Raw genomic sequence first — 15,465 nt, 5'->3', positions numbered from 1 at the left:
CCATGTTTTGTGTTAATCTTCCTAGTTAGATGAATGTCAGAAATTGCAAAGACAGTTCCTGGTCACACAGATATTTGTATCTTTAAGTCTTTTGTTCATTATTAACGAATCATGACTTAACTTGTGTTGTCCCACTTAAGGTATTTTGCTCAGTAGATTGTTGCTGTATTTATTTTACAGAGAGCAAATTTTAGGAGAGGACCAACGCCCTCTTGTGGTAAGAAAAGGGAAGAAACTAAAAGAGAACTATCCAAAAAGGGAAATCCCTCCTGATGCCCCCATCATAGATGTAAGTAGTACATACAAAGTGCTTTGCAAAAGTATTTTGCAACTTGTTCACATTTTGTCATGTTACACCCAGGCCAACTTATGGGACAGATCAACACAAAGTTGTTTAATTTAATACTTGTTTAATGGAAGCAAAAACGCAAACAGTTTCTATGTATTCAGCTCTGCTGTTTGTTGAAAAATATTTTGCTCCAGTTACATCAGAAACTCTGTTAATATATCAGCCTCCTTTAGTTACTCATCCTGCAGAAAAGCATCTCCATAATATAGTTCTGCCTCTACCATGTGTCACAGTTGGAACGAAACGATGTGTTCAGGGGAATGTGAAGTGTTAGTTTTCTGTGATAAGGCGTTTTGAGTGTCGGTCAGAGATATTTATTTTGGTCTCCTCTGATCAGAGCACTTTCTTCCATGTGTTTGCTGAGTCTCTTGCTTGTCTTAGGGCAAGCTTTCTAAAAGGCTTCCTTACAGTTTTCTTTCAACAGTGACTTTACTCTTTCCAATCTTCTGCAAAAGCTAGAATTGCAGAGTGCACAACTATTATCTGCTCCATTGACAGATTGTCCGTCTGCAGCTGTGGATCTTCACAGCTCCTCTACAGATAAAATTGCTCTGTTGGCCTTTTCTCTAAATAAATGCTGTCCTTGACTTGGTTGGTTTATAGTTATTTCATATACAGTTCCATTTAAACAGTACTTTGTGAGATCTCCAAAGCTTGAAATGTTGTGTTATTACTTAACCCTGCTTTAAACGTCTCCACTACTTTATCATTGACCTGTCTGGTCTTTCTCTTTGTCTTCGTAGTGCAGTTTTCTTTCTATTAATATTCTTTAGCAAACCTCTTTGGCTTGCGTGGTTACAGCTATATGTATAAAAATGATCTCTATTGAATAATTCAGTGACTTCTGAAGGCAATTAGTTGAGCTGAGTTTTACATTAAGGTAACCACTTAGATGGAGCTGAATACCAATTAATTTTATATAGTTTGGTATTTGAACAAAAAATTGTAAGCTACCTATTACCTTTATATRCAATTTTGTGCTTCTTTGTGTGATCTAGCCAAACAAATACCACTAATCCACACTGAAGTTGATGCTTGTAACATGACAAAACTTGAAAAAGTTTAAGGAAGAAGTTTAAAAATACTTTTGCTAGACATTATACCAAGGATGCCAGTTTTGTTAGCATATGTCAGCTCCACAAGTCACAATTATATTTTCACACCACCAGCCAACCATCAAATTTGAGCACCAGCCCTGGTATATTAATGCCACAGGGGGAACGCTGCACCCATACCAGCTGGAAGGTCTGAATTGGTTACGATTTTCCTGGGCTCAGGGAACAGATACCATCCTGGCAGATGAAATGGGCCTCGGAAAAACGGTTCAGACAATAGTCTTTCTCTACTCACTGTATAAGGAGGTAAGAGTGTCTCTTTTTATCAAGCTCATATTCCAATCGAAACGAAATAGGCATGAGTAGTGATACTGGTCATTGTAATATAAATGGTAATATGTGCTTGGATCTAATCAATTTGGACAGTGAGAAAAAAGAAATGATAAAACCTGGTTTCCTTTTCTCTCTGGAGCACTGCTAGAGTGGCTTACTCATGTCTTTTTTCTATCTGTCAGGGCCATTCCAAGGGGCCTTTCTTGGTGAGTGCACCTCTGTCTACTATCATCAATTGGGAGAGAGAATTTGAGATGTGGGCTCCAGATTTCTACGTGGTGACTTACACCGGAGACAAAGACAGCAGGGCAATTATCAGAGAGAATGAATTCACCTTGGAGGACAGCGCAATAAAATCTGGACGCAAGGTGTTCCGGATGAAGGTGCTGTACCTCATGCTCTGACAGAATCGGGTTGGAATAAATGAAACTGTGCATGATAAATGTTTCATAATGTCTGTGCATGTTAACTAGTTGAGGATTTTTGTCATTGATTCTTCTTGCAGAAAGACTCTCCCATCAAGTTTCATGTGCTGCTGACATCTTACGAGCTGATCACTATAGATCAAGCCATTCTTGGCTCCGTCACCTGGGCCTGCTTGGTGGTAGACGAGGCTCACAGACTGAAGAACAACCAATCAAAGGTAAGGAAGCTAAATGTTCAGGTACCTTCTGTTCTTTGTACTGGAAGCAAAACGGAGATTTTGTGAAAGGGCAATTGAGGTTAACCATCTCACTTCATGTGTCTTGCTCAGTTTTTCAGGATTCTTAACGGGTATAAGATCTACTACAAGCTGCTGCTCACTGGTACTCCTCTGCAGAACAACCTGGAGGAGCTTTTCCATCTACTTAACTTCCTCACCCCAGACCGCTTCAAGTAAGACCTGCCACTTCCAACCATTATCTGCTTTAACCATCTTTAAGCCTGTTTGAATGCAGAGACATGACATCTGTGTGGCATTTATGGAAAATCATGACTTTGATTTTAGCTTCCACACAGTCTGCAGATCAATTATTAAAACCATTGATGAGTCAAATATTTCAGCACACAGGTGGAATATCATCACACTGTGTTGCCTCATATAATCGACATTACATTATATTATCTTGTTTTTCTTTTAACTTCATTTCATGCATGTTTAAGTGTGCTCTGTTTGTGTCTTCAGTGTGCATTTCTCACCACTGGCTCGAACGTTGCAGTGTAAAATAATTAGGCTGTATTTCAACAGCTAGATGTTGTGTTTATGCAAGCAACGCTGATGCAATCGCACAACAACTCATCAACTGTACACTCGTGTCATCGCTTCAATGAAACTGGGATGAGACAAAAAGACGGATCTTGTGTTGATCAAATGTAGGGTGTAGGGTTGTTGAAATATCCATCCATTTTCCTGCACCCTTGTCCCTTAGTGGGGTTGGGAGGGTTGCTGGTGCCCATCTCCAGCTGGCATGCCGGGCGAGAGGCGGGGTTCACCCTGGACTGGTCGCCAGTCTGTCGCAGGGCAACACAGAGACACACAGGACAAACAACCATGCACACACACACTCACACCTAGGGGCAATTTGGAAAGGCCAATTAACCTAACAGTCATGTTTTTGGACTGTGGGAGGAAGCCGGAGTACCCGGAGAAAACCCACGCATGCACAAGGAGAACATGCAAACTCCATGCAGAAAGACCAGGGCCGGGAATTGAACCCAGAACCTTCTTGCTGCAAGGCAACAGCTCTACCAACTGCGCCACTGTGCAGCCCTGTTGAAATATTAATTAATTAATTAATTAATTCATTCATTCATTAATTAATTAATTCATTCATTCATTCATTCATTCATTCATTCATTATCTGATCTGGTTTATGCTTGCCGGATTGGATGGGAGCCTGGTGCCGATCTCCAGCGTCTCTGGATAGGGTGTTGAAAAATATATTTATACATTAATTATTTGAACTCTTGTACATTCATGTGACCTCTGACCTCTTCAGCAACCTGGACGGCTTCCTTGAGGAGTTTGCAGATATCTCTAAAGAGGACCAGATCAAGAAGCTCCATGACCTCCTCGGACCTCACATGCTCAGGCGGCTGAAAGCTGACGTCTTCAAGAACATGCCGGCGAAGACGGAGCTCATTGTCAGAGTGGAGCTCAGTCCCATGCAGAAGTAAGCCTTTTGGACAACGGATTCTATGACGAAGCCTACCAGATTTCAGTTCCATCTAAATAATATAAACATTTGAAGCAAGTGATATTAGAGAAGAGATAGGACAAAACTTTGTTATACACCCTGGTGGAGATTTTCATATAAAAGCAGCGTCAAGCAGCCAGAAGTAAAACACCTTTATTCTGTTTTGCTAATTTTCAAATCTGCTCAATATCTGACACCTTGCAGGAAATATTACAAGTTTATTTTGACGCGGAATTTTGAGGCTCTGAACTCCAAAGGGGGAGGAAACCAGGTGTCCCTGCTCAACATTATGATGGACCTGAAGAAATGCTGTAACCACCCCTACCTGTTCCCTGTTGCTGCTGTGGTAAGCCACCGAACCTTCAAATGGAATTTTCTCTAGCCAAAACTTGTTTAAACTGACAGTTTCTTGTCGTTTTCAGGCACGTACTATAATTTTATAGCACAATCAAGTAACAATGTTACCTTTAGTTGTTATAAAAATCCTCTATGTATATCAAACTTGACTTAAAAGAAACCCAACTTTGTAATTTGACGCCTTGAAATTGGACCTCTGACTCTTTAAGAAGCTTCTTCTCTTTTGGCCACTCTGCCTTCAGCACGTCATCATAGCAATAAATCTCATTGTGCCGATTACAGCCATTCTTAGATGAGTTGGACAGAGTAATAACATAGTATGATGTACAGCTCGAAAAAGTTGATTTTACATAATACCTTCCCTATAAAAATGTATTATCAGTTGTATTTACAAATTGGTTTTAATACTGATTATATTCATAAAGCTCTGCGTTTACCGACTGGTGCTGGGTTTTTCATATTGTAGGAGGCTCCTGTTTTGCCTAATGGTTCTTATGATGGCAACCTGCTGGTGAAGTCCTCAGGAAAACTAACCCTGCTTCAAAAAATGCTGAAGAAACTCAAAGATGAAGGACACAGAGTTCTTATTTTCTCTCAGGTAACAGTCAAGTAAATACTGTGATTTGGCAGGAGACCATGACATTCAGTGGCTGGCTACCTTTCAGCTGTAGTTTTACAAATCCGCTTGACAAACCAGATAAAAAAAGTTTTTCAGAATGCGGCTTTATTTGATTAAAGTTGATCTTATCCACAGATGACAAAGATGTTGGATCTGCTTGAGGATTTCCTGGAGTTTGAAGGCTATAAATATGAACGTATTGATGGGGGGATTACTGGAGGCTTACGGCAGGAAGCAATTGATCGTTTCAATGGTGGGTTTTTTCTCTAGTCAAGCATTTTCCTCAGCTATGTGCCACTTTGTTACTCTCCTGGAAATGAAGGTACTCTCTACTTTATTTTGCGTAACAGCTCCAGGGGCACAGCAGTTCTGCTTTTTGCTTTCAACGCGAGCCGGAGGTCTCGGCATCAATTTGGCTAGTGCAGACACCGTCATCATCTATGACTCTGACTGGAATCCACACAATGACATCCAAGTATGGACATCTCACAGCCTGCACGTTCTTGCAAGCATTTAGTGGATCAGCGTGTTCTTCAGTTTTAACAAATCCTTTTAATTACTCCAGGCTTTTAGCAGAGCCCACCGAATTGGCCAAAACAAGAAGGTGATGATCTATCGTTTTGTGACTCGGGGATCTGTGGAGGAGAGAATCACTCAGGTGGCAAAGAGAAAAATGATGTTGACTCACCTGGTGGTGAGGCCCGGCCTGGGCTCCAAAACCGGTTCCATGTCCAAACAAGAACTGGACGACATCCTCAAGTTTGGAACTGAGGAGCTCTTTAAGGATGAGATGGAAGCAGCACGAGCCATGGGTACATGGGTTTTAATACCATCTACATTCACATTTGTGAAGTCAGACACATGTTTTGGTTTCATAGTCCTTAAAGTTTCAGAGACTTTGAAGGACTCTGTGTATTTTGATAAGTGGCACACAGGTAAAGTAGATTTTTTTTCACAGAGTAAAAAATGATGAATCACTTCTAATTGTTTTCCACATGTAATTTGAGATTAGTATTCTACAATGTTATCGAATAACTAAAAAAAAGAAAAAAGTGGGCCAAAATACAATTGCCTCAACTTCAACATTTTGTCTTCTATGGTAGGAGCCTTTAAGCATCCCACTTTTTGACTTAGTATTTGTCTTCTCTGCTTTGCCAAACCTTTCTAAATGTTTTCAGGTTTGGCTCTTAACTGTAGCCAGACCAGTCTCACATCTTATCTTTCCACCCATGAAATGAATCTTCTGTTGAATTATATGATCCTTGAACTCACAATGCAAATGAGCAAATGAACTACTGAGACAGTTTCACTTTATTTTATTTTAATCAGTTTCACTATAATTGATAGAAGGCATAAACTCAAGAAGACTGAAAACTAAAATGAAAAACAAAAGCATCTTCTACAGAGTCAGTTTAAGGATTTGCACATTTACTTCACCCAGTTATTGCAGTTTTTCTCAAAGTTATTTCTCATACCTTTGCTTGTATTTTCATTTAAACTATAGCATAGCAAATTTTATGTAGGTAATGTCACTTCTGAAAGCAGCAGTAATTCAGGCAAATGTAAACTGAAGTACACTTATTTTGTTCAAGCTATAGATTTTGGCAATACTTTTATTTATCTCTATCTATTAGAAGGCCTTTTAGTAAACCCTTATTTAGGTAGACAATTTATATGATCAGCAAAACTTCTGACAAGTGGAAACATTTTATATAACGACACCTGGTACTTGGCCTTGATACAAGACATTTATTATGAGACACTAGCTTTTTATGTATGTATGTCTAGACATACCAAAGTACTGTTATTAGACCACTCTTTTACAGAAATCTCCATAAATCAATTAATCTACAGAACACAATAAAAAGTCTTTTAAAAGTTTTCTCCTGGTGTTCAAAAACTTTTATTTGAAACATAGTTGACACATTTTCGTCTCGTGTAGAATGATCCCTTTCGTAACTAATAAACACTCTCCCCTTGCCAGGAGATAACAAAGATGGTGAGGAGGGCAACGTCATTCACTACGATGACGATGCCATTTCAAAGCTGCTGGACCGCAGCCAAGACGCCACCGAGGACACAGAGATACAGAACATGAACGAGTACCTGAGCTCGTTCAAGGTGGCGCAGTATGTGGTGAAAGAAGAAGATGAAGAGGTGAGAACCTAACTTTAGTCTTCATCCTCGGAACACCTGCTGGGAATCTTTGGATCCAGTGTTGTGCTGTAGTCATTAAGCTCAGTAGATCAAGACAAAGCAAAACTCTGTGTTAAAGATGTTCTGTCATCTTAATGTATAAATGTTTCTGTAAAAGTATTATTTCATCTGGACCATCTTGCAGTATTTGATGATGATATGGCAGAATAAGTGTTGACTTAAGATTCTTTATCAACACTATAAAATATGTAACTGCAGCAAAAATCTCTAATCAACAGTTATTGGTAAAGGAATTATTTTATGTGCTTTTAAAGGGGCAAACAGGCTGACTTACTCTTCAGTTTGCATAATTATAATTACATATTGAAACAGTAAATCCAGGATGCCTAGCAATGCAATACAAGAACAGAAAATTCTCGTTTGAATTCAACTTAGTGGCCAGCTTTTAATTTGCTTTGCTGATGTTTGTGTCGATCGATGATCAGGAGGAGGTAGAGCGAGAAATCATCAAGCAAGAGGAGAATGTGGACCCAGACTATTGGGAAAAGCTCCTCCGCCATCACTATGAGCAGCAGCAGGAGGACCTGGCCCGAAATCTGGGAAAAGGCAAACGCATTCGGAAGCAGGTCAACTACAACGACGCCACTCAGGAGGACCAAGGTAGGCTGTAGGCTGCGCCAGCTGAAAACACACAAGGCTCCACATATGCCTGTCAGATGTGGCTGTAAGCCTCTGCTAAAATGTGTTAACTTCTTAAAATGTAGAAAACTGTTTTCTGGTAGTACAATGTTAAAAAGCATGTTTAATACCTGTTAAAGGTTACTTTTATAAAGTATTTTAATCTGACAAACAAGCCTCATCAGAATGTGTATTCTAGCATATTGAAATTCACTGGGCACCGCTAGTGGGCTCATGTTTTCATCTTGTGTGAAGATATTCACCATGTCCCTGTACAAATTTTCGTCCTGCCTCTAGAGGGAGTATAAGACCATCCAGCTGATAAATGTTTTATTTTCAATTGGTGCAACAGAGCTGTTTGCCTGAATAAAATGGCAACAGTTAAATGTTGGAATTAAGTATTTTACCTATTGCAATATTTATATATTTATTTTTTTTACAAAAAAAAAAAAAAGATATCAGATTTCCATTTTATTGTTTTCCAAAGAATATCTGAGTTTGACATGTAAGCAAGAAAACCATTTCCTAATTTGAGTGGCAGGATGAATCTTGTTTTCCATTGGATTTTATTGTTTTGCTACCAATTCAAGTCAGTTCATGCTGCTTGATAGTGAAAAGCCCTTGCGCAGGCTCAGAAAACCCTTTCTTATTTGCAGTCTCAAAGCTGCATTTATACATTTTTTACTGTTTTAAGAATTCTTTATTAGCTCATCATGAAGATAAAGACTGGGTGTCTGAATTTGACCCTTTTATATCTCATAAAGATGATGATGTTTTTGAGGAGCACAATTGAGGTCAGGTTTTAGGCTACCTTCCAAATCTAACAGAATTATGGCACATTTTGCAACCAGTCTTGTGCCTCATTATAATAATAATGAAAAAAGAAACAGAAGTTTGTGTTTTCTCAAAAAATTCCAATTGTTCCTATAGATCTTTCTGAGTGCAATTTACAAAACCAACTGCAGCAAAGTCTGAGTTAAAGTAAGTTCTGCACAGCTGTGCTGTGTGCCTGTTTGCCCAGCAGTACAGGAGTGGTCTGTAGTAATCTGCAGTGCCATGGCGCCCTCAGGTGGCCACCAACAGAAGCGAACGCAATGTACTGTTTCTCTTTGATGTGTTGCTCAGAATGGCAGGATGATCTTTCAGACAATCAATCGGAGTATTCCGTGGGGTCCGAAGATGAGGACGAAGATTTTGAAGAGAGGCCCGAAGGTAAGCAGCCACACCAACTTTTCTGCTTTTTTTTTTTTTGCTGCATCATTCACATTATTGCTAAATCTACAAGCATCTGAAAACAGCTTTTTAACTTTGAATTTTGGTCATTTGTAGGTGGACGCAGGCAGTCTCGTCGACAGCTTAAGAATGAGAAAGACAAACCTCTGCCCCCCTTACTGGCACGTGTTGGAGGCAGCATAGAGGTATTTCATTAGTTCCCTTTTGATTTGTGCTTTCTGTTGAATAATGGGGGGTTTTTGGAGTCAGAGACTTTTGAGAAGCTCCTCAGGATTTATCAGTTCCCTCTCCACTGAGAATGAAACAGTCACAGTAACATAAAGCAGTGTGCTATATTATACCATGTTATAAAGGTCAGGCTATCTCTGACTCTCTAACTCCGGCTGATATCTCTAACTCCGGCTGCTCTCCTGACGTTTTAGCTCCATGCCCTGCACCTTTCTCCGTCCAATATGTGTTTACACCATTTTCTCCTTATCGCCATCTCAAGGTCCTTGGGTTCAACACTCGCCAGAGGAAAGCTTTCCTCAATGCCATCATGCGCTGGGGCATGCCACCTCAGGATGCTTTCAACTCGCACTGGCTGGTCCGGGACCTTAGAGGGAAGAGTGAGCGCGAGTTTAGGTGATGCCCTACAATTATTTGTATTTTTCTGTGACATGCAGAGGACAGGTATTTTATCAAAAAAGCTCTACCATGCTAGAGAGGGTTTCTAGAAAACATAAGAGACCATTATAGGATGTACTTTTCACTGCATGTTTTTGCTTTACTGCTGAATTCTAGTTTATATTGAGTTTGTGATTTTTAATCTGATAAATATGTCATGTATTTGTAGTCAGTCCCTTTTTATCCACTACCCCAAAATAAAATCCAGTTTAAAAAATCGTCTACAGAATTCACCTAACTAGTAAATGAATTATTATACATGTATAATTTCTCTTATCTATAAATGCTCTGTGAGAGTGTTAATTTTTTAATGTAGTCCTTGAGGAAAAAACATGAACAAATCAAAACCCGAACCTAAATCTATTTTCCAAAGAAGATTAAATCTTTTTAGACTCTAAATGTTCACATATTCCAAAGTACTGCTGTAATTCCAACAAAAGATGAATTTCATTTGTAGGACAAATAAAATTATAATATGTATTTTTAGTATTGTAGGTTATTCAAAATGAACGACTTCATTTAATGAGCTTTTTTTAATTATTCTCTCACATAACTAAGTTCAATTATTTTTTAAAAATATATAGCACATCTCAGTAACAAGGCTGAGAAGAACTTCACATCATAAAAACACAAAAATACATAGAACACACATTTAACAATTCGAACATTATATTTTGCCAAGTACTGTCATTACGCATCAAAAATGTTGTGTAATTTTCTGAAATTAGAAATAAAATCTTGTTGAGTTTCTTGAATTTGGAGGGAGTATTGACGTGGTCCCAAGCTTCTTACTTTCTCTTCTGCTTATTAATTCTTATTCCAACACTACACCTCCTGCTTTTTGTAACTATTCCACCTGTTTGTGTAGCTATCTCTCTTGCCGCTAACTGTTGAAGTGTGTGTCTCTGTGCACCAGGGCCTATGTGTCTCTGTTTATGAGACATTTATGTGAGCCAGGTGCAGACGGAGCGGAGACCTTTGCGGATGGAGTCCCCCGTGAGGGCCTGTCTCGACAGCATGTTCTCACCAGGATCGGAGTCATGTCGCTTGTCAGGAAAAAGGTACCGGTTGTTAAACCCCAGAAATCTTCTCCATAGAACACCAAGTCCTGTGTTGGAACACTGTGGGATTAGGGAAAAGTAGGTCAGCATATCTACGCAGGAGAAAATGCACAGAGAAGAAAAAAAAAAAAAAAAGGTTGTTGGGGTATAAACTCTCCCCTGCAAGAAAGATGTTAGTTGTGTTAGATTTGTTTGCCGTGTTCACACTTGAGAGATGGGAATAGCTTTGTGGGTAAAGTCCTGGTAAACACTGTTTTACTACTACTTTTTTTTCATACAAGTAATATTCTTATTTGAAGCACCAATGAAATCTGCCCTGCCATCACCTCTAAGTTAATTACTTCTGTAAATATTTAATGATTGCATCTCAGGTGTAGAAAAACTTACAAAAAGTCTTTGACTGACTAATTGTAATTGATGAATTAAATTGTTGATTGCATTCATTAATTTTTTGAAGATCAGAATAGTAATTTTGCAATGTTGCTGTGTGGAATTGTTGCTGAAATTTTGATCAGTGCAGTGAAAATAAGTTTTATTTCAGTTTATATTAGAAATTATACTTTTAGGTCTGTTTTTTTTATATTTAACAGCTGCCTAATTATTTTTTATTTATTTATATTTTTTAGCTTAGTTACAACTAATTAGCATCAGTGACTTCTGGCAGTGATTTTAACTTCAGAGATTAGTAAAGATGTGGATGATCTTATGTCCTACCTAACAAAAAAGAAACTTGTCAGTTTTTAATTGGCTTAAATATTCAGAAAGATGAGACAAATGAATTGTCTTTTTCTCAATTATAGAGTTGAACAAAAGGGTTGTTAGCCTGAATGTATTTGTGATACAAAGTTCATAAACAAACTCTATATTTTTTTAAACTTGCAATGGCTTCCAAGGAGCCAAACAGATTGTTTTGTAATCTTTTAATGTGTTTTTCATCAGTGGTTCTCCAACCTTTTAAAATTATTTCTCTTGACTTCAGCTATTTTTTGTACAATGTTTGGATCCATTCCCTTATGCATGTCAGTAGTGCAATATCTATGATATGTCTAAGAGTGGAACAGAATACTCTTTGAAAAGTCCAAGCTATGATCTGACAAGCAACCTCAGAGATACAATTACATGATATTGTTAAATACTGTCTGTCTGTCTGTCTGTCTGTCTGTCTGTCTGTCTGTCTGTCTGTCTGTCTGTCTGTCTGTGTTATCAATATCACAGTCAAACTGTTAGAAGACATTGAGTAATAATATCAAAAGTAGCAAAAACACATTCCTTTTACAACTGACAAGTACGGAAATGCATGTGTGACTGCAGCCAAAATAAAACTTCAAAAGACAAACAGAAAGTCTGAAAAAATTGCAATCAAAACCACTTTAAAGTAATGCAAAAAGGTCTGGGACCACGAAGGCAAAATATCAAAACATGAGGGATGACGCAAGAATTCTGCAGTCACATTGAGTCCAGAACTTTCTAAAATGTGTTGCTTCAGTAACTGCATGCATGAACGTTGAAATAAATTATGCTTACTGCTGCAAAGCAAAAGTACTGAAGAGCCACAGCTGATATTTCCTAGGCAGAACATGCCATCTGCACTTTCTGATATCTGTGGTACAAGCCTTTGGTGTTTGGTAAATATGCAGATTTTTTTTCAGCTCACCAGATAAGGATAATCTTCCTAAAAATGTTATTTGAATGTTCGTAACAGAAAATTATTGCTGGGTAGGTTTGAACTCAGGAGGGGCTGGTGCAGCTGTCTACAGGCAAAATTAAACCAGTGAGTCTGTAGGACTCAGTGGAGTTCCTCCTAATCCCTCACTTGAAGAAAGTAGGGCATCCCTTGGAACTGTCGGATTTTCATTATCACCGTTAAGGCAATGTTATTTATTTTATTTTATTTTTTTTTAACTTTAGGTGCAGGAGTTTGAACATGTAAATGGGAAGCTGAGCTCTCCAGATCTGATTCCCATTGGAATGGAGCTGAAGAAACTGACTGAAAGTGTGTCTTCAGATCCCAACACTCCGGTGCCAGCCAGCCCTGTTGCTACACAGCCCAGCACCCCCGTCCCACCAGGTTGGAACAGAGTCTCTACAGTGGTCATGTTTCATTTTTCTTTGACTGTGTGATTGTGGTTCTTATACACAGAACAAAACTATAAGACAAAAAGCTATGTTGTGATTTTTTTTTTGGGGGGGTGCAGAGAAGGCCGAGTCTTTGGTACGAAACGCTGAAGATAAGGAGACTACAGAGACAGATGGAAAGAAACAATCTGAGCAGGAAGTGAGTCTTCGTTTCCCCCACTCTTCTGCTATATTGTCTATGTTCTTAAAAGTCATCACATTTTTGTATAAATCATCTTAACATCCTATGGATCTTGTTCTTTCACTCCAAAGCACCTTTGAAGTTGTTCCCTCTGCCAACTGTCCTTATTCCCATTCTGTTGCATATATTGCCCCCACAGCAAGCTCCCAGTGCAGAGCTAGCATCTGTACCCGAGAAGGCTGCTGACAGTGACGAGACGAAGGCAACCTCAGAAGAGACAACAGGAGATGAGAGAAACAGAACCAAATCCCCCATGACAAAGGCCGAGCCACCTGCCTACCCAAAAGAGTCTGCTTTCAAGCCGGCAGAGCTGCCATCTAGTCATACCTCACCTAAGAGTGAGTGGTGCATGATTCATGCACTGCGAAATTATTCATCTGCGAAGGCTGTGCTTTGTATGTTTAATCTTTTGTTTCTTATATCCTCAGCGGACCCCTGCAAAGAAGCTGAGAAGTCCTCTGAAAAAGGAGAGGCTGGTTCTCCTCGGGAAAAAACCGAAGACAAAGAAAATAAGCCAGGTACACAGCGTGTGAGATGAATTCTCAAATGAAGCAAGTACAAAAGACACAAAAGCACGGCTCCTCTAGGAAACAACTGTCTGTTTGTAGTGCATGTAGTCACATTATATGGATATCTCTTATGAAAACATCCTGTCTTTTATATAACTATCGCAGACGATGTGAAGAGTGAAGATGCATTAGAGGGTCGATTGAACGGAGACAAAGACACTCTGGATGAGCTGGATGAGAGCAGAAGAGAAGACAAAAATGGATTCAAAGCCAAGTTCATGTTTAATATCGCAGATGGAGGTTTTACGGGTAAGAAATTGAACGAGACTGTGTCAAGCACGGTGTAAAAAATGTCTGCAGATATGGTTTGCTTGACTGTGTTGAATCTTCCCCTAAAAACACTATATATTTAAACGTTTAATTTTATTTATAAAAATAAACACAACTTCAGCAGTACATTTGACTTCAACAGTCTAATAAAATATTGCTTAAACTGTCAAATAATTTGCTATTTTTTATACAAGTAAAAAAAAATAACAGTCACAACTAACAATAAATAGGATTTCTTCAGTTTGCCAACATTTTACTAAAACATCATATGCAACTGTCAATATAACTGTCATTCCTTCTATTAGTTGCAAATAAATCTGAATGTATATTTAAAATCTCTCACATTACGTTATGCTGCTTTTGAAAGTCGAGACACTTTACATCAGTTTCTTTGACTAAATATTTCCTGATTTTCTTTACATGCCCCAGTTTTACATCTTAATGCTGATGTTTCCATTTAAATGACATGCCGCAGAAACATTGGTTTCTTATTAATCCTTTTTTAAGTCTAGATTTTTTTTTCCAGTGATGTGAGCAGTTTGAATCTTTGTTTGTGTTTGTCTGAAAGAAAATGTCTGTTTTTACTGTCATGCTGTCAGAGTTGCACACCCTGTGGCAAACCGAGGAGCGAGCGGCTCTTTCGTCTGGAAAAATGCATGACATCTGGCATCGTCGCCATGACTACTGGCTGCTTGCTGGCATCGTAACGTATCCTTTCGCATGTCAGAGCGCAAAGCTCTGCATCTCGCAAAGCAACATAATTACCTATGACAGGAAGGAGCTGCCTTGGAAGAAGGCTGATATTTTCAGATTGCTATGAGTGATATGCCAGTTTTTCCACACAGCCATGAACTTGTTTTTATTTGAAGTGTTCCTTGTCTGTTTTGCTTGACTGAGACTTTCTATCAGACACGGCTATGCTCGCTGGCAAGACATTCAGAATGACCCCCGTTATGCTATTCTGAATGAGCCATTCAAAACAGAGATGCACAAGGGGAACTACTTGGAGATGAAGAACAAGTTCCTGGCGCGGCGCTTTAAGGCAGTTTACAGCCTTTATTTAAAAAAAGAATCTAAGCTTTTCAAAGGTTTTTCTTGTTTTTATGTGCTCTTTTTTTTTCTCTCTCTCCAGTTGTTGGAACAGGCATTGGTGATTGAGGAGCAGTTGCGACGGGCAGCTTACCTCAACATGACCCAGGACCCCAGTCACTCTGCCATGGCTCTCAACACGCGCTTTGCTGAGGTGGAATGTTTGGCCGAGTCCCACCAGCACCTCTCCAAAGAGTCTCTGGCTGGGAACAAGCCTGCCAATGCTGTGCTTCACAAAGGTGTGTGGACCCGCTCCAAACCAAAAGCAACACTGTTGACTCAGGAGCTCTTTTTTTTAAATTATGGAAAACTGATAAGAAAGTAGCCCTGCAACAGACTGGTGACCTGTCCAGGGTATACCCCGCCTCTCGCCCGGAACGTTAACTGGAGATGGGCACCAGCAACCCTCCCGACCCCACTAAGGGACAAGGGTGTACAGAGGATGGATGGATGGATGGATGGATGGATGGATGGATGGATGGATGGATGGATGGATGGATGGATGGATGGATGGATGGATGGATGGATGGATGGA

General features: G+C 39.3%; 1 protein-coding gene across 1 annotated transcript in view; it reads left to right on the top strand.

Moving 5' to 3' along the window:
• Positions 1 to 15,282, top strand: part of chd5 (chromodomain helicase DNA binding protein 5) — a 28,181-nt gene extending 12,899 nt beyond the window's left edge. The window contains exons 13-37 of the mRNA XM_008409211.2: positions 181 to 289; positions 1,519 to 1,710; positions 1,920 to 2,120; positions 2,243 to 2,380; positions 2,492 to 2,613; positions 3,717 to 3,890; positions 4,119 to 4,260; positions 4,738 to 4,869; positions 5,026 to 5,143; positions 5,241 to 5,365; positions 5,456 to 5,702; positions 6,875 to 7,047; positions 7,533 to 7,707; positions 8,851 to 8,937; positions 9,055 to 9,143; positions 9,449 to 9,582; positions 10,541 to 10,685; positions 12,594 to 12,753; positions 12,881 to 12,960; positions 13,142 to 13,340; positions 13,431 to 13,520; positions 13,677 to 13,820; positions 14,441 to 14,549; positions 14,751 to 14,883; positions 14,974 to 15,282. Of these exons, the coding sequence (XP_008407433.1) occupies positions 181 to 289; positions 1,519 to 1,710; positions 1,920 to 2,120; positions 2,243 to 2,380; positions 2,492 to 2,613; positions 3,717 to 3,890; positions 4,119 to 4,260; positions 4,738 to 4,869; positions 5,026 to 5,143; positions 5,241 to 5,365; positions 5,456 to 5,702; positions 6,875 to 7,047; positions 7,533 to 7,707; positions 8,851 to 8,937; positions 9,055 to 9,143; positions 9,449 to 9,582; positions 10,541 to 10,685; positions 12,594 to 12,753; positions 12,881 to 12,960; positions 13,142 to 13,340; positions 13,431 to 13,520; positions 13,677 to 13,820; positions 14,441 to 14,549; positions 14,751 to 14,883; positions 14,974 to 15,255 (3,700 nt within the window). The 3' untranslated portion in view covers positions 15,256 to 15,282. The remainder of the gene's footprint in view (positions 1 to 180; positions 290 to 1,518; positions 1,711 to 1,919; positions 2,121 to 2,242; positions 2,381 to 2,491; positions 2,614 to 3,716; positions 3,891 to 4,118; positions 4,261 to 4,737; positions 4,870 to 5,025; positions 5,144 to 5,240; positions 5,366 to 5,455; positions 5,703 to 6,874; positions 7,048 to 7,532; positions 7,708 to 8,850; positions 8,938 to 9,054; positions 9,144 to 9,448; positions 9,583 to 10,540; positions 10,686 to 12,593; positions 12,754 to 12,880; positions 12,961 to 13,141; positions 13,341 to 13,430; positions 13,521 to 13,676; positions 13,821 to 14,440; positions 14,550 to 14,750; positions 14,884 to 14,973) is intronic.
• Positions 15,283 to 15,465: the final 183 nt, after the last annotated feature.

Source organism: Poecilia reticulata, linkage group LG5 (assembly GCF_000633615.1).
Source record: "Poecilia reticulata strain Guanapo linkage group LG5, Guppy_female_1.0+MT, whole genome shotgun sequence".
Classification (NCBI taxonomy): domain Eukaryota; kingdom Metazoa; phylum Chordata; class Actinopteri; order Cyprinodontiformes; family Poeciliidae; genus Poecilia; species Poecilia reticulata.
This window is presented reverse-complemented; position numbering and strand designations above follow the sequence as displayed.